Genomic DNA, 18,087 nt, shown 5'->3' on the forward strand with positions numbered 1-18,087 from the left:
CTGATGAGTTCATGTGCTCTGAAACTTGCAGGTTGATCTTATACGACCTTGGAGACAGCTGCTAGAGAGGGTGGAGAGGACTGTGAGAACACTGCTGAGGGATAGCCTCCTTGTCTGTGCTGAAGACGCAGAAGTAGTGCTGCGGGCCTGGAGCCATTTCCTTCTGACACATAAGCCCAGGTGTCTTGGGGAAGATGGCAGTGGGGTCACTATGGATATTGTCAGTAAATTGGAAGCAGTATTGCTGCTTATGCAGCGACTCAATAATAAAATCAACTCATACTCCAAGGCAGGTATGTATGCTTGGATGTGTGTGTCTTTACATTAAGCATTGCACATATTCGTTCACTTACATGAATGTATTTGTGAATGCCACACCCATGTTTTTAATTAGTTTAATGATTAACAGTCAAAACTTTGTCATGTTTACTTTAGAAAGTATAATGAAGCTGAGTGAGGTAAAGTATTCCAGATTAGCAATACTGAAAAGGCAAACAGGAAAATTGGTCACTAAATTTTGTGGCTCATTGTGTGTGTATTCATCTATAATTATTTACCACTTGTGTGTAAAGCTTTTTTTACTTATTAGTAATTTCTCAAGAAATTGAGCTTTTTAAACTAAAAAATAGTTTGAATTGATAGGATAGTTTTAAGTGGAAAAAATTGATTATTTCTGTATGCTATGTGGTTAATATGGAGACATAATTCTGTTCTTTTGTGGTGCTAATTAATTTGTGGGTGGTGATGAGCATGCCTTTAAGGAGTATTAAATGGAAAGGCCCATGTGTTGGGTTTGTCACTAGATTGTCATCCTATATTCCCAAAGTCCAGTTGAAACTGAAGAGTTGATTTCTTAAGAATGAAGAAATGAGACTCCCAGTTGTACCTCTGTAAACATTGTTTTCATGCTGTGGGTCAAATCATTAAATTTTGGGGGGTGATGGTATGATTTCATTGTTGAGTTGATCTGTTTCATAATTCAAATTCATATTTAAACTTGAAATCCTTTATTCCTTCACTTAAATTAATAAAATCATATTTGTCAGAGACACATATCACTTTACATTCTCTTAAAATACGGGTGTTGTAAAATTCACCACTGAGAAGAAAAAGTCAGTTAAAAATTAAATGTCCAGGGTACATTCTCATAGGTTATTTTCAATAGTATTTTTTTATTAAGATTTGATTTTCATATTGACTAATACACTTCTTAGGGATATTAATAGAGTTTAAAAAAAAAAAGCTAGGTCTAAACCAGTTGCCTAGTACTATTTTATTTTTGGTTAGAATTTTTTCTTCATTTTAGCTATGTTTTTAATGTATGATGAGCCTTTATGACTTTAATTACAGTTCTCCTTATGCTCATACTTTAAGTCTTTGTGCACACTGAGCATATTTCTGTTGGCTGTGTTAACATCTTTATTCTATTTTCATCCTCTCTTTATGTCTGGGTCTGTTTTTTTGACTGCTTCTTCTGCTTAAGAGTCATGTTTTCATTTTATCTTTATATCTAATAGTTTTAGTTACTATTTATTGCATTTTGTTATGTTTGTTTGAAGACTTCGGCTTTTCTTGTAGGTAAATTGCTTGTGGATTTTTTTGGGGGGAGGGTGTAACCAGGATTTGAACTTGGGGCCTTAGTACTTGCTAGGCAAGTGCTATACCTCTTGAGCCACAACCCCAGTCTTTTTTTTTTCTTTTTAAGTTGTTTTTCGTCTAGCTGGGGTTAGAGATGCACACCATAACCAGCTTGTTGGTTGAGATGGTGGGTCTGACCTTTTGCCTGGGTTGACTTCAAACCATGATTCTCCTGTATCTGCCTCCGGAGCAGCTGAGATTACAGCTGTGTACCACTATGCCCATCTCTTAGTTTTGTCTTTCCAAAAGATAGGCCAGCCCCATAACTGCATAGCCCTGAGGCTTCCCAGCTGAATGCCCTGTACGTTTGCTGAGGTCTCTACTTTAACTGGTGGTAACTGAGTTATTCAGCTCAGATTTCCCCAGTAATTGCATTTTCCTTGAAAGTTTTTGCTCATCTTGTATATGCAGACATTTATTTATCCAAAGGCTCAAGGCCTTTATCCACATTTTTGGCTCTCTTTCCCTGAGTAGCTCTCTCCTCTATCTGCTCCTCATTCTAGTTGCCTCATTCTGATCTCAACTCAGTGAGACCTTTGGTATCTGTTTGGATCTCCTTCCCTGCCTTGCAATCAAATTGTTTCCGGGTAGAAGGCCAGGACAATTACAGGGCTTACCCTTGCTTTTTTCCTTCCTGCTCTCAGTTCTCATGGTTACCTTCTGTTGTTCATGCCTAAAAGCAGTTGTTTCATATATTTCACTAGTTTTCTAGTTGACAGTGGGTACTTAAGTCTTAAGTACGTTCATGGCTCAAAGCTGGAATCCAACATGCTACTTTGTGGTATTTTACAAAAAGCTTCATATGACAATTTCCAGCAAAGATGACCAATGGAAAAATTTCCAGTGAAGGGCTATGTAAAATATTTGGCAAAACATATAATTTGATTGTTATATAGTTTGGTCATTATGAAGAAAATTTAGTTCAATGACATTAATTATGCTTCTCCAACTTAGGCACTTTCATACAGTAGTGTATAATTTAGTAATGGGTAAGAGACCTTATCCTCTTTATGCCATATGAAAAATTATAGCATAGAAAAGTTACTTGCCTCCTTCTCATCCCAGAGTCAAATCTGAGGATGTAGCCATTAATAAGCTTTCTCTCTCCCGAACCTAATTTTGTTATCTGTGTTTAAAACAAAAGCAAAAATAACTTTATTATTAACCCTTAAAAACTTGTGATTAAGCTGGAGGTGTGACTCAAGAGGTAGAGTGCCTGTCTATAGCAAGAGTGAATCCCTGAGTTCAAACCCCAGTACCAGCAAAAGGAGTAGCGGGGAGCTAAAAGTTTTAATAAACTCTTAGATTTGGGGTTTGGTTTTTTGGGGAGTTGGGAGGGTTGGGTTGCCTTGGGTTGAAATTAAGTACATGAATGTTGAATTTTGCCTGTGACATTACAGAGTTTGCCCAACTCGTGGAAGATTTCCAGAGTTTTGGGGTGAAGCTTATGCAGTCAGCCAGTGGCCACAGCCATGGCACATTTGAATGGGTTGACAGCATGTTAGTTCAAGCCTTGAAGTGTGGAGATTGGCTTCTGATGGACAATGTTAACTTCTGCAAGTAAGAACCTTACACCCCATCGCTAGTGAGCCTGATTGAAACTTGGAATTTAATCTGTCGTTTTTTTTAACTTGTAGTACATCATCAACCACATTCTATAGTTTTACTGTTTTGAACAGTGGCAGTTGGTCATTAGCTGATGGGAAGGCTAACAGAATTGCAAAATTATCTTTTGAGTTAGGCCTTTTTTATTTGACATCAAAAATCTTTTTCCTTTGGTGGTGGTGGTACTGAACTTGGGGTTGCGTTTATGGTCTTGTGCTTGTCTAAGCATGTGCTCTACCACTTGGGCCACAAACCCAGCTCTTTGTGTTTTAGTTATTTTTCAAAAAGGATTTTGTGTTTTGGCCTTTGTTGGCCTCAACCTTGATCCTCTTTTTTTTACATCTCCATTGTAGCTGGTATGACAGGTCTGAGGCACCCTGCCTAGCTTATTGATTGAGATGGGATCTCAACTTTTTGCCTAGGCTGGTGTCAAATTGCACTCCTCATGATCTCTGCCTCTTTAGTAGCTGTGATGCATGAGCCACCACACATGGCTATTAGGGTCATTTTGAAGTTCAGATTTTTTTGAATGAAGGATCTATAAGGTAAACATTTAGCAAATGTGCATTAGTGATGACAACAGTTGAATCAGATCTCACTTGTGATCCTACTGTAAGGAGAAGGGCAAGTATAAAATTACTGTACATGCACAGTTTGTGGAATAGAAGCTACTGCAGGTTAGATGGTGCTTTTTCTTCCTGCAGCTTTTCTCTGAATGCTTTTGATTAAAATCCAACAACCTTTTAAGTGGATTTGATAATGTTAGGGACAAGGAGAAAGGACTACATAGTGTAGAGAATTTTCTATATTTTTCTTAATTTCATTTATTTATCCAGCAAATATTTGGTGTGTTTACTTTGTGTAATGCTCTGGGCTATGAGCCTTGGGGACTGAGAAAGGGAATCAATAAGGAATCTACTCTTAAAAGAGCTCACAGTCCCATGTGGGGTGTAATTCCTTTGAAAAGAAGATGTGGATCAGAGGCAATTGGCGGCTCCTGCAAGAGAGTAGAGTCAAGGTAGTATGTCAGCCTGTCCACCATTCATGTTCTCTCTGTACAGCCCATCAGTGTTGGATCGTTTGAATGCTTTGCTTGAACCTGGAGGTGTCCTCACTGTCAATGAGAGAGGATTGATAGATGGATCCACTCCTACCATAACACCAAACCCCAATTTCAGGTATTTGTGTTTCTTAATTTTCTGTACTAGAATCTGCAGCCCTAAGTAGATAAGATAGACAGGACCTCCTTATACATTATACTCAAGATACTAAGCTAAAAGGTCATAAATTTACTTGTTGACAAAGTTAAAACAAGTATTATAAAGGCTGTACTGTTTGCTAGGCACAGCTAGGCTCTGGGGACACAGCAGTAAATGACAGGTGAGGTCCCTTTCTTGGGTTGGTGGTGAAGAGTAGAAGCTGGGAGACCAGTCATAATCCTTCTTTAGTGTTCAGGCAGGAAAAATTGGTGACTTATTGTAGGGTGGTCAGATACGTGGGACTTACTGCCAGACTTGTGAGTTGAGGAAAAAGAAAAGGCAAGGATAAATTTAAGCTTTTGTCTTGAGTTATTTGGCAAATGAGGGTGCAAAGGAGCAAGTTTGGTTTGGGGAAGGTCATCTGGGAATCAGCTGTTTAGTTTCAGACATCAGTGTGAGATGTTAGATAGCTAGATGAAGATGTTGATGACCATTACATGTGTGAAACTAATTGTTACAGGAGAATACACTGCTCCCTTTTCCCTTTTACTTTCTGTAGGTGAGTTAAAATGATGAGTCTGCGCTGCCTGATTTGGGGAATATTTGAAAGTAAGATGTTCATAGTTGCCAGGTGGTATAAATCCTTTGGAAAGTAGGCTTCGAGAAACTGATTTGCTGTGTTGATGCATGTAGGAAATAGAAGATAGAATGCAGATAGATGGCAGCATGCTTTGCATTACTAACGTGAACTTCCTGGAAATGAGTCATGTGTCATCTGCCCTAACCAGTTGTTGCCAGGCTGTACTTTCGGTTACACTGAGATTAAACTTTTGTTTTCCTCTCAATTTCCACTTAACTAGGCTTTTTCTGTCAATGGATCCTGCTCATGGAGAAATATCCCGAGCTATGAGGAATCGTGGACTTGAAATCTACATTTCAGGAGAAGGGGATGAGAGCATCCCAGACAACCTGGATTTGAAAGTTCTGCTGCACAGCCTTGGGTTGGTGGGGGACAGTGTTTGTGACATCCTCTTGGCTCTTCACACAGAGACCCGAAGTACTATTGTAGGTGAGGTACTTGACCTCTGGGCCTCTACGAAAATTAATTCCTGTAGAAATTCTTGTTATTCTATTTGACTTCTAGTCTAGGAGTTTACATCTAGTGTGCATAGAAATAGACATTACTAGGAACACCTGTCAAAAATGTAGTGGTTCAGGCACCCTACGTAATTGAGTTTAGCACATCATGAGGCACAGGGATCATTGGTATCTTAAAGAAGCTCCCCAAATAAATCATGCATGCACCCAGGGGCCAATATTTGAGTAATTCTGCTTTAGACTCTGAGATTCGTGAGTTTTGTCCCTGTGTCTTTAAGTCATCATTGCCCTCTTAAAAGTGGAATATAATGGAAAGTTTGATTTATGAAAGCTGTGATTCTTGTAAATGTTTCATTATACAAAAAAGATCAATAGTTTTTTGAGTATTTACTGCATATTAGGGATAATTCTGCTTATTTATTTACTTCTGAAGATTTATTTCCATTTAAAGGTAAAGCTCAGTGTGTTTGAATAACTTGTCAAAATTAGTTAATAACTGCTGGGATTCCAGTGTATGTCTGCTGGATTTCAAATCCTGTGGTCCTTCTTAAGAACATATTTCATTTTGCCATTTTCAGTGTGTTAGCTTGAGATTAAAGATAAGTATGACTAGGCTTTATCAACACCTGTGAAGGAGTACCCACAATTCATGGCAGAGAGGGAGAAGAAGGGAGGGCAGAGAGGAAATAGGATAAGAATGTTCCCATAAGTTCATTGTGCCTCAGGAGATGCTGGAGTCTACTTAACAGTTTTCTAAAATAAGTACCTGCCTGGGGCTGAGCAGAAGGATGTTTGATGTAAAGGCAGAATTTATCCATTTTCATCAGGTTTTAAAGACTTTTGCTCAAAGATGGCCATGTTTTCTCTTTATAGGTTCTCCAACCTCTTCTGTGGCTACTCTAATTCAGACAACCATACTCATTGTCCAGTACCTGCAGCGAGGGCTGAGTTTAGACAGAGCCTTTTGGGAAGCATGCTGGGAAGTGTATGTCAACTCCCAGCATTCAACAGAAAACCAGAAGGTACTGCAAAGTGTTTCAGACAGCTCTCTAATTTATAACACTACATTATTGAGGAAGGTGAAATTATTTTTATGGATAGCAACTTAATGACCTGGGAGAGCTGGCCACTGCAATTTTGCTCCAGTAAAGATCTGGTATTCAGGTACTTTTCTGAAAGATAGTTTAAATGTAAATATTCTTTTCAAAGTGATCTTTCATCAAGAAAAGTAGAGATTATCTTGTGGTGGTATACTTTATAAAGAACATTTCTGACACTTGTTGGGAGATGGTCATTTGAACATCATACCTTTCTCTGCTAGTGTTTTTGGTAATAACACTTAAGTTGGTGCCTGCGTACCATGTTTACTTCTTACAGGTTGTGCAGGCTTTGCTGGAGAAACACATTTCTTGTCTACAAGCACGGGAAACCTGGGGAAACTCCATTCTTGCCATGGGGTTGTGGCCAGATTCTGTGCCCTCAGCTCTCTTTGCTACAGAAGATTCTCACCTCTCTGTTGTCCGAAGTGATGGGCAGATCCTGGCATATTGCCTCAATAGGATGAGCATGAAAACCAGCAGCTGGCCGAGGTAAGCAGCTTGTCTTGGAGGTTTCTTGCCTGTTTTTTGCTTTTTGCTAATAATAACAGCTAGGATATCGTATGTCCAACCGAGCATTACGTGGCTGTTTCTTACCCAGTTGTCATATTACCATTATCTATCATGTTATCACTCTTAATCACACACTTGCACAGGGTGGGGAATTTAACCCAGGGCCTTGTGCATGCCGTGCATGTTCACCATCAGCAGCCCTAAGTATCTTTTCATTGTCATCTTTTGTTAGGGGACTCATCTTTTTCCCTTTACCTGTTTGATACAGTATTTGCAAAATTATTTCCTTAGTTCTTTGAAATGTTAAGTTGACCGTTGTTTTATTACTAACTTTGCCCATTCCAATGACTTTCAGGAGTCAGCCTCTTACTTTGCAAGACTTAGAGAAAATTATGCAGTCCTCTAACCCCGAGAACCTGAAATTCAGTTCGGTAGAAGTGGATACTTACTGGATTGATGAGCCAGATGTTTTGGCCATGGCTGTTAAATTGCTCATAGAAAGAGCAACCAATCAGGATTGGATGCTCAGAGTTAAATGGCTTTATCATTTAGCCAAAAACATACCACAGGGACTTGGTGAGTAGAAAAGCTTAATTTGTACAATGAAGGGATTTGTATACGCTTATCCTGGTTAAGTGCCTCAGTAGCTGTTATTTCGGGACTACTCTGTTAAAATTTTAGCTGAGAAATCTCTGCAAGAAATTTATGATATAGTACTATTGTTTTTAAGCTTTGTTAGGTGCAAGTTTACCCTTAGATGTATCACAAGAGAAACTTTTTTCCAGTGTAATCCTCAGTATTTCTGGACCTGTCTACCTTTCTATCAATTTCAAAAAGAAAATGTATACTATGTTACTGTTTAGCTTTAAACATCTGATGTTTTTTTTTTTTTTTTTGGCGGCTGTGTTGTTATTGCACAACCATTCTGTCTGGGAACAGTGTTGCTTTTGATCAATCAATTTCCCTTTGCATAAATTAAAATGCATAAGATTCTAATCTTAATACCAGCACTCCAAGTTGTCACACTTATTTTCTCTGTAATTTATTCAAAGAGAGAGAAAAAGGAATAACAGCAATTTTTCCTAAGTTGTAAAGTACAGCACATGGAATTTGTTGCTAGAAATTATTGACTGAAAGAAAACCGCATTTACACCAACTTTTCTATCCCATGAGAATTTGTAGAAAAGCCAATGAATGTGTCTATTATTAAATGACACATATGTGGTGATCTAAGTATGTGTAGAGCGAATTTGTGTACATATTTTTATCTGCAGTTTATATAATAGCTGCTGACCACAGGTAATTTTACAGAAAGTTATATAATTATGTATAAATAAATATGAGGTGATTGACATTAGATAACATCTAAAATCCAGTCCCTTATTCACACTGGCACATTTCAAGTGCTCATGTGTAATTAGCAGCTGCTCCATCTGACAGTGCAGCCATGGAACATTTTCATCATTGCAGAAAGTATATTTGGACCACATTGCTTTAGAGTCTAACATTACTTCTCCTTTCTCCTCAGAGTCAGCACAGATTCATTTGGAAGCCAGTGCTACATCTCTTAGGAATTTTTATTCAAATTCCCTCTCTGTTGGGATCAGTAATATCTTCAAAATATTGCAAGCAAATATAACAGGTATGCACTGCTTTTGGTTTCTAGCTTTTGGCACTGTTTTGGAAATTTGTCCTTTTGAGTCATAGGGAAAAGACCCACTGTAACAGAATTCTTTAGACGACTCAGAATATCCAGATGCAGAGTTCTTTTACTTGTTTGAAACTCTTCACTCATCTTTCAGCATCTGAAGGAAGCTGGGGAAATACAGTATACTAGAAAGAACATAGGGGTTTAAAGACTATGCTCAACTCTGCCATAAAATGGCTTGTGGAGTTTTAGCTCATCGTTGTCTGTGTTTGAAAACCACAAAGGTTAAGCTCATTTTTCTGAGCTCTTACATGTTTAACATTCAGTTGTTCACTAGTACTTGTTAGTAGGAAGAGTTACAAAGGATGAAATATTTGACTTAAAGGGAAAGTTGTACAGCGTCAGTTACTTCAGATAATATAAAACTATAATGATAAAAGTTAGGAACTAGCCTTCATGATAAAGTTATCACACCATAATAATTAAAGAAATAGACAGCTGAGTTCTCTAACCAAATGAAGTGTTCAAGATGGCTGAAGTAAGTGTTAATGAATAAAATAGGGACATTTTCCCAAAGCCAAATTTTAATTAATTTAATTTCGTTGGTGACCAAAATATACTATTAACCATTTGGTTTGGAAAAAATGTATGAGATGCTTTTGTGCTAACCTAATTACTTTATGTATACTAAAGCTTATAAGTGAATGTTTATAAAGAGATCCAATAACAATGAGAACTGTAGTGAACAGGTTGTGGCCGAACAAAATCACAGCTTTCCAGTTATGACAGGATTGTAGTCTTCAGGAACAGAGAAACATAGTATAGCAGCAGGTTCTGTTTTTTAGCAAACACTATCTTCTGTTGTAACACATTAGCTTTAACTTTATTCTCTTTTTCTCTTGTGTAGCTGCTTGTCTTACTGGACTTTGGAATATTGGTTTGTTTCTTAAAGTACCTCGCCCTTCCATTGGTAGTGTACAGTGTGGTGGATGGTTCTAAAACTTCAAACTGTTCCACTGAGCCACACTGCCTAGCCACTTTCAAATTAAAGTTACTAGTTTTTTGCATCTGACTTCCTTTCCTTGGGTTTTCACCTCTGTAGAGGGCCAGAGGCTTTTCTGAGTCAAAGGTTTAAGGAGCAGCAGCAGTCTCACTCTTTGATTGTCGAGAAATTGGCTTTTTGTATTTGTTTTTGTTTTTTGAGATGGGCTTCACTGTAGTGCACAGTCTAGCCTTGATCTCTTGGGCTCAAGAGATCCTTCCATCTCAGCCTCCAAGTAGCAGATACTAAATGAATACTGTGTCTGATCAAAAAATATTTTTAAGGAAAACAATCTTGAGTTGTTTTCTTATTGGAGCAGGAAATGAGATGTGTTCATTTTTCTGTCATGTAAGTTAGGTGGATTTTTGTTACTCTTTTGTGGGGAATGATGACAAACTGATCATAGATTTAGAGATTCTTTTCAGACCAGTAGTTAGGTCTGAGGAAGTGAATTTAATAATTGGAATGTTTATGTTCTAGCAGGGATTACCTTTTATATCCTGCAGTGGGATGAATTTTCAGGATTTGTAGATATTTTGAATTTGGAAAGAAATAGGTTAAGAGTTGCTAGATCCTGCTTTTTTAGTGTCCTAGGCTGAAACCCGCAGCATTTCTGTGTTTAACTTCAATGTGATTGGCCTAAAATGATGGAAATATATTCCACTGAAGCTTGCTAGGCAAGACATTTTAACTACACAATTCTTTTTTGTTTTGTTTAGATGACTTTGTGATCCCTCTGGACCCCCGATGGAATATGCAGGCTTTGGACATCATTAGAAATTCAGTGGATTTTGATCCACAAACAGACCAATTTGAGCAGCTCTTTGCCCTTTTAGAATCAGTTGCAAACAAGTAGGTGAAACCTGTCGTTCTGAGCACCATTTGTCTCACTGGGCTCACACATTATAACTTCCCTACAACTGTCAGTTATAGCTTATGCATGTTTAATTTTGTGAGCCTAACAAGTGTTGGAGTGTTAGACATGATTGTCTTCAATCACAGTGTTAATACATGGATTATCTTAAAGTTAATCTTTAATCACAGGACAGTCAGGTTTCTTCTGTGTGATTCCCAGTAGTCGCTCCAGTTTTTTATCTACTCCTTTTGTCACATGACCTTTCCAGAACCATCTGTTTGTCTGCATCATTTCTCATTCCCAGATGGTGGAGTCATGCATAGCCCCTGCATAGATAGGTATACACTCGTGTAAATCTTCGTATATATATACATGTGTACATATACATACACAGTTCTTTCCTCATTCCTCCCGGTAGTGACTGGGTAGATTTTTTTTTTTTAGGGGGAAGGAGGAACTGGGGTTTGAACTCAGAGCCTTGTACATGATAGGCAGGTACTCTAGGACATGAACCACACCTCTAGCCCTTTTTGCTTTGTATAGTTTGGAGATGGGGGTCTTGCTTTTTGCTCAGGCTAGTCTAAGCTGTGATCCTCTTATTTTAAGCTTTCAACCATTGCTGTGATATTGGGCACATGCACCACCATTGTCTACCTTTTTACTATTGAATTGGGGTCTTGCAAACTTTTTTGCCCAGGCTGGCCTCAAATCACAACCCTTCCAAACTCAGCCTCCCAATTAGCTAGGATTAAAGAAATGAGCCACCAGCACATGGCTCTGACCGATAAAATATTTTGCTGTATAGTTTTTGTTTTGCCAATTGCCATCAGTATAACAGGTTTTTTTTTTACATTATAATTAAAGTATGATGTGGATTACAGGAAAATACCCTAATTATTGATTGTATGATTTTGATGAAATTTCTAAAGTGAACCTGTAACTGTAAGTGTGACATGTCCTGGTACTTCAGAGGCCCCCTTTCTCCCTACTGTATTGCCTTCCCCAGTAACTTCTAACACCAGAGTTTAATTCTATGATAGCTGCTTTGAAGATTCAAAGTATAGTTTGTGAGATCGTGGCAGAGCAACAGAACAAGGTCACATAATCTCCTCTTATTTCCAGGTTTCTCTGTCCTCTTTCTACCTTGGTAGCCATCATTTCTGTCTCTAGTCCAGAATTTGCAGAATTGAGAGGAGCAGGATGTTTCAAGGGTTCACAGGACTCAGCATGTAGAGGAAATTACTAAAAAGTATTACTGGACTGCTAACACGGTTCAGTACTACAGTGCTTGCCTAGCATGTACAAGGACCTGCATTTGATCCCAGCACCCTAATTTATTTTAAATTTTAAAAGGGTATTATTAACCAACAAATAATTAAGGTTTTTAAATCTTACTCCAGGACAATCATCTATCTTGACCGGGAAAAACGCATTTTTACTGAAACGAATTTGGTGTCTGTTGATAGTAAAAAGTTAAGTGTTTTGAGAATGTCTTTTGAATTCCATAAAGGTAAGAACAGTTCATCTTTTGTATTCTTCAGTTAAGCATTTGATTGCATTTTGTTGCTAAAGTTAAGAGATATATTCACCAGCTGCTACTGGTCTGATTCCTTTTGATGTGTTGACTGTTTTGAAATATGTCCCTTACTCAATCATAATGACTTAACATTTACTGAGCCACACCATGCCAGACTTAGCTAAATGCTTTTTACACGTCCTTGATCTCATTTACTTTTTGTACCAACCCTATGAACTTATGAACCAGGGAAGGGGGAGGCATAACGATGCTCGTGAAGTCACACCTTTGTTTGGCAAGTAGCAGACTAGGATTTCACATATAGGTCTGCTGACTCAAAAGTACATATTCAGAGCACTGGTTATGGGAGAGAGCATTTCTCCCTTCCTCCTGAATTTTTTGTTGAAAAGACGGCTTGTTGGAAAAAAGCAACTGTGTAGAAGAGTAAAAACTGAAAGATTTCTTCCTTACAGCAGCTGCTATTAATAATTTCATTTTTATCTTTTATCTTTGTTAACTATCCAAACCTATGTGCACTTGGTTTTGAATTTAAATTGTATAAAATATGCAATTTTGCTGTATAGTTTGCATTTTCCAATAAGACATTACATCTGTAATATATATATTTAATAATAACAGTAGGCACAGTATGATTTTTGTACTAGGACTAATGTAAGTTCCAGAATACAGTTTATTTTGAAAATGTGTAGAGATTAATTTAAATCTGATGGAATTTTTTTTTTTATTTATGTCAACTCTTAGATCCAGAGAGCTATCACAGCCTGCCTCATGAAATTGTGGTCAATCTTGCTGCTTTTTTTGAACTTTGTGATGCACTAATCCTGCTCTGGGTACAGTCCCCCCACGGGATGGTGTCTGATGCCACTGTCTTTGAGGTGAGGCAGTGTACCTGTTTTTATTTTAAACAAGAAGACTTGCCTTGGCACAAAGATTCTTAGGGACAGGACTACCTCCAGTGTTACAATATGTCCAATATTACTTCAGAAATCTTAGCTGTCATTAATATACACCCACAAAAGCTTTATCAGGGTATAACTGTTTACAAACTGCATGTATTTAAAGAGTACAATTTGATAAGTTTTGACATGTAGATGACTTTGGAACCACTGCCACAATCAAAATTGCGAGCATATTCTCATCCCTTAAAGTTTCTTCATGTCTTTTTTATGTTTCTTTCCTCTCTGCTGTCCTTATCCCAAACTGTGTAGCCATTGATCTCATTTTTTGTACTGTAGATCAGTTGCATTTTTCTCTAAACAGAATCATGTGTATATGTTCTTTTTGTATATAGGTAAAAATGAACTACTGTTTATCAGTAAGTCCATTCATTTTTATTCCTGAGTAGTGCTCTTTCTGGGAATGTACTACAGTTTATCCATTCACCTATTGATGGACATTTGAGTTAATTCATTTAAACTTTTTTAGGTCATTTATAGGTTAAATGAAGTTTGAGTCCAGATTTTCTTTTAAGTCTAATAAAGTAAACTTTTGGTCTCAGGATTCTTTTGTAATCTTAAAAAGTTATCAAACACCATAGAGAGTTTTCGTTTTTTTAAATATGGCTACATCTATCAGCATTTATCATATTAGAAACTAAAACTGAAAAATAAATAAATTTGTTTAAAAATATAGTAGCAAACATTTTATTAATGTAAGTAATTTGTTTCTAGTATAGTAGCCATTTTCCATATTAAAATTAGTGAGAAGAGTGGAACTGTTTTATATTTCTTTGAGTCTCAGTGTTTGACTTACGAGAGGAAAACTGGATTTTCAGATCTACTTCTGCATTTAGTGGAGAAAATCTGGCTTGCCATAGTTACAAGGTTGAAAAAGGAAATAATAATAGCTACTCCTCGTAATTATGAATATTCTTCCTTAATAGTACTCCACAGACTTGACAAAAAGTTTTGTAACAGTTATTCATGATAGAGAATCTGAAAAACAAATCACTGAATTTAGCTATCATGCATCAAATTACCGGTCTAGGGGCTAAGTGGTTAAGTGTCTGCCTAGCATGCATAAAGCCCTGGGTTCAATCCCTATTACTGCAAAAAAAAAAAAGTGATGAAAATCATTGGTCTAATTTACATCTTGGATGGACTTTCACCCTTCTGTGAGTTTGTGGCTTTCCTACTAGGGAAATATTGTTGACTGAATTGGCATATTTCATCCTTTAAAAAAGTCACCATAAATTTCACTGGAAAGGATTTAAGTGCTGAGTAGTTGTTAAACTCTTGATTTTCCAAAATTGTGAGTTTTGCTCGAGAACTCAAATTTTACCTTTGGCAACAAATACAGTTTTTTCCTTGTGTATCTGTGGGTTCCATATCCATAGATTGAACCAACCAAGAACCATTTCTGTAGTGAACATGTACACACTTCTTGTCATTATTCTCTAAATATAACAACTGTTTACATAGTATAAGTAATCTAGAGATGATTTTAAGTACACACAGAATATGGGTAAGTTATAAGCACATATTCCATTTCATATAAGGAACTGAGCATATTTTTTTATCCAGGGGAGATCCTTGGAACCAGTCCCCTAAGTTTACTGAGGAGCAACTATGTTCTTAAATGTTTTTCTTCAAGTAACAGGCTCAATTTGTTTATATTCAATATAATTTTTGCCAAATACCTAACCTCAGTTTGTCAGTTCTTTTTTCATGCCATTAACTTAAATATCAGTTCAGTTAAAGCAAATAACATACTGTTAATGAAAAATAGCTCTGACCTTGTGGGACTCTTAAAGGCAACCACTTAAGGGGGAAACGTGGGAGAAACTGTATATAAAATACAAATCATTATTAATTATGTAAATTATTATGTAAGCTAATCATAAGACAATCCAGTTTTGAAGATGAAAAGAAATTGGAATGGATGCTCTTCCAAAGATACATAAATGCCCAGTAAGAGCTTGAAAACTTTCAGTACCGTTAGTTGTCAAGGGAGTATTAACTGAAACTGCAGTGAGGTGCCGTTACACCTCTAACTACTGACTACTGTTGAAATTAATAATGATAGTTGTTAATGGGCAAGTAGTGCCTGGACTGGAAATGGAACAACTGGACAAAATAGCGCTTTCTGAGACATTTTAGTTTCTTTAAAAAAATGACATGTACACTTTACTGTAGGACCCAAAACTTCATTTTCTCTAAAGCAACAGCTTTGTATTTTAAGTACTGGAGGAAAAGATCTTTGCTTTGTCTGCCTACACATATAGCCTAACCTTAGACCTTTCATGTATTTATGTTGAGTGTCACATCCATTTTGGTCTTTTTTGGAGACAGTGTCTTGCTGTGTAGCCCAGACTAGCCTTAATTTCCCAGTGTTCTTGCCTCAGCTCCCATGTACTAAGATTATAGGCATTTGGTACATTAGGTGACTTTTACTGAGCTATGTTTGTGAGCAGTCTTTTTATTTTGTTTGTAGATCTTAGGTTCTGTGCAGTGGCGGGACCGATTTTGGACTGTGGCCGACACAGTAAAAGTGGATGCCCCAGGTCTGGCTTTACTTGCTCTCCATTGGCACTGGGTTTTCAAACATTTCGTCTGTCAGATTCCACAACTTCTAATGAATCATGAAGACAAGTAAGGCTCCTATTTCGAATAATAATATAATCTACAATCTTAAGATGGTTTAGAATTAAAACTGTTTCTTCCTGCTTTACTTTGGTTTATTTCCTTGGCATATTGGTGAATATAATAAAATATGAAATGTAAATGGGTTCTCTTATTATTCAGCATTTCCCTTCTGTCTTTTTCTCCTTTAAAGGTATTATAAGGAGGTTCAGACTGTCTCAGAACATATTCAGAAATGTCTGGGTAGCCCATCTGGTGGCTTCACTGGTTTAAAGAGGTTGCAGAAGGTCCTGGGACGACCATTTCCTTTTAAGGTACACCTGGAAGAATGTGGTAAATGGAAAGGTTTGGTTTCTCCTGGACTTGGGAACTGACATTCAACTGGACTCGTCTTTGCTTCAAAGTTTAACTCTTTATTCCACAAATATTGCTGATTTATGGAATGAATGTTACCATTTTATTTACCCTGAGACTGCTAAGGCCGGATAGAGTTTTGATTACTATAAAATATCTCTAGAGCAGTCAGAGTAAAGAAACCCTGTGTTTTCTAGAAGCATGAATAAAATACCTTAATATTTCTAGTTTCAACATAATCTAGGTTGCTAAAAAGAACCACATTTCAGCTGTCTTAAGGAGGCTTTCCTGGGTTTTATGGTTTCAGGATAGGCTGGTGGTAGAATGTTTTTCACAACTGAAAGTCCTGAACAAAGCCCTTGCCATCAGGGAGCGGATGCCTGTGCTTGGGGAGAGTGAATGTCAGGAAGATATTAATCGTCTCCAAGTGGTTGCTTCTGAATGGACATTGAAGAAAAGTCTCTTGCAGACTGGGGGATTGATCCTCAGAGCTAATATTGTAGAAGATGTCAACCTAGGTAATGTATTCTGGTATTTGCTGGCTGACAAAGCTTGAAAACTGTCATTTTCTTACTGTCATAAGTTTTTCCCTTAGAGTTCCCCTTTTTTTGGATGTAGCATAAATACCATTAAGTGTCATTCATTGGGCTGAACTTTACATATATAGTTTAATTCCATCATTAGAATCATGTAGGAATTAATACTACCATTTAACAGATGAGAAACTCAATTCAAGCAGCTTAACTCTGATTAAAATTTAGGTTAAGTTCATAATCACTTTGCCAGCTGTTGGGAATCTAGACCTGGACTTTTGGCTACTGTGCTCTAATACAATTCTTTTTGGTCTGAATTTAAGATGAATTGAAGAATCTTGTGAACACTCAGTGTTTAAAACTAGAAGGCAGAGGACTTTCACTTGGCTTTCTGGAAAAAAAACATGGTGAAGCTTCTCCTCCATTGCAATCAGACTTCACCTCCCTAATCCAACTCATAAGGAGGGTTCAGCTGTGGCCTGCAATGGAGTACCTGGCTATGCTTTGGCAGTACAAAGTAACAGCTGATTTTATGGCACGGACTTGTCTGAAAATGTAAGCCATTCTTTCATTTACCTTCTTTGAGAGAATGTATTTTCTTGTTAGATTGTGTGTGTTCTGTGTGTATAAGCAAAGCATAGATGTGTCTTGAGGAGGAGTGAATGATTGCTGAGACACAGGGAAGTCACTTGCCACTTTAGTAAGTCAAATCTTGAAGATTCTTTGCTTGTTTTGGCACTAAAAGTCACTAGGTATTTTTCTAATAGAATTGCTCATTTTTAAATAAATGTACCATAAGTTCTTTGTGTTCCACCTTTCTTTCCATCACAATTTTTTAGTGTTCACTGATAGTTTATACTCCATCATCTATCTGATTACTTTTGGAATAGGTCCAGCAAAAATCAACAACCCCAGATAGATGAGGAGATAAGTCATCACATCACATTTTGTCTTAAGCATACACCAGTTTTGCCTCAAGAACTTCAGGGCCTTTGGTCTTTGCTGCATCATCAGAAGGTAAAAATCAGAATCAAAAGAAAAACAATTGTACTTCACTCTGAATTGATTCAATTTTCTTTGGCAGAGTGGTTGAACATTTTGTTTGACTCCAAAATTCCATGTTGTAAACCCCATGCTTAACTGAATTAGGTCTTAAAGTAGGACAATTTTGGATGTCTCCTGGAATAATTACACGGGTGTCACACAGTTATCACAGGAATTGGCTTACAGTTAAATGGGTTGAAAGTATTTGCTTTTTTAAACATTTCACATTTGCTCAAAAATACGAGTTTTTACTCTTCTCTAGAGTATCTGTTGAATGTGAATACTGGTAAACTTTGGTTAATAAAAAATTTTATTAGTACAATCTTAAGTTTGTAAAATAAT

General features: G+C 37.1%; 1 protein-coding gene across 4 annotated transcripts in view; it reads left to right on the top strand.

The window, feature by feature from the left end:
• Positions 1-18,087, top strand: part of Mdn1 (midasin AAA ATPase 1) — a 148,067-nt gene that overhangs the window by 75,734 nt on the left and 54,246 nt on the right. For all 4 annotated transcript variants that reach the window (XR_012449601.1, XM_074078153.1, XM_074078160.1 and 1 more), the window contains exons 43-58: positions 32-293; positions 3,039-3,198; positions 4,305-4,421; positions 5,303-5,511; positions 6,414-6,562; positions 6,918-7,129; positions 7,506-7,726; positions 8,679-8,792; positions 10,560-10,692; positions 12,097-12,206; positions 12,975-13,108; positions 15,666-15,823; positions 16,008-16,128; positions 16,476-16,686; positions 17,025-17,256; positions 17,592-17,718. Coding sequence is in view for 3 of the 4 variants with exons in the window: in XM_074078153.1 (XP_073934254.1) it covers positions 32-293; positions 3,039-3,198; positions 4,305-4,421; positions 5,303-5,511; positions 6,414-6,562; positions 6,918-7,129; positions 7,506-7,726; positions 8,679-8,792; positions 10,560-10,692; positions 12,097-12,206; positions 12,975-13,108; positions 15,666-15,823; positions 16,008-16,128; positions 16,476-16,686; positions 17,025-17,256; positions 17,592-17,718 (2,670 nt within the window). In the remaining variant the exon portion in view is untranslated. The remainder of the gene's footprint in view (positions 1-31; positions 294-3,038; positions 3,199-4,304; positions 4,422-5,302; positions 5,512-6,413; positions 6,563-6,917; positions 7,130-7,505; positions 7,727-8,678; positions 8,793-10,559; positions 10,693-12,096; positions 12,207-12,974; positions 13,109-15,665; positions 15,824-16,007; positions 16,129-16,475; positions 16,687-17,024; positions 17,257-17,591; positions 17,719-18,087) is intronic.

Source organism: Castor canadensis, chromosome 1 (genome assembly GCF_047511655.1).
Source record: "Castor canadensis chromosome 1, mCasCan1.hap1v2, whole genome shotgun sequence".
Lineage (NCBI taxonomy): Eukaryota > Metazoa > Chordata > Mammalia > Rodentia > Castoridae > Castor > Castor canadensis.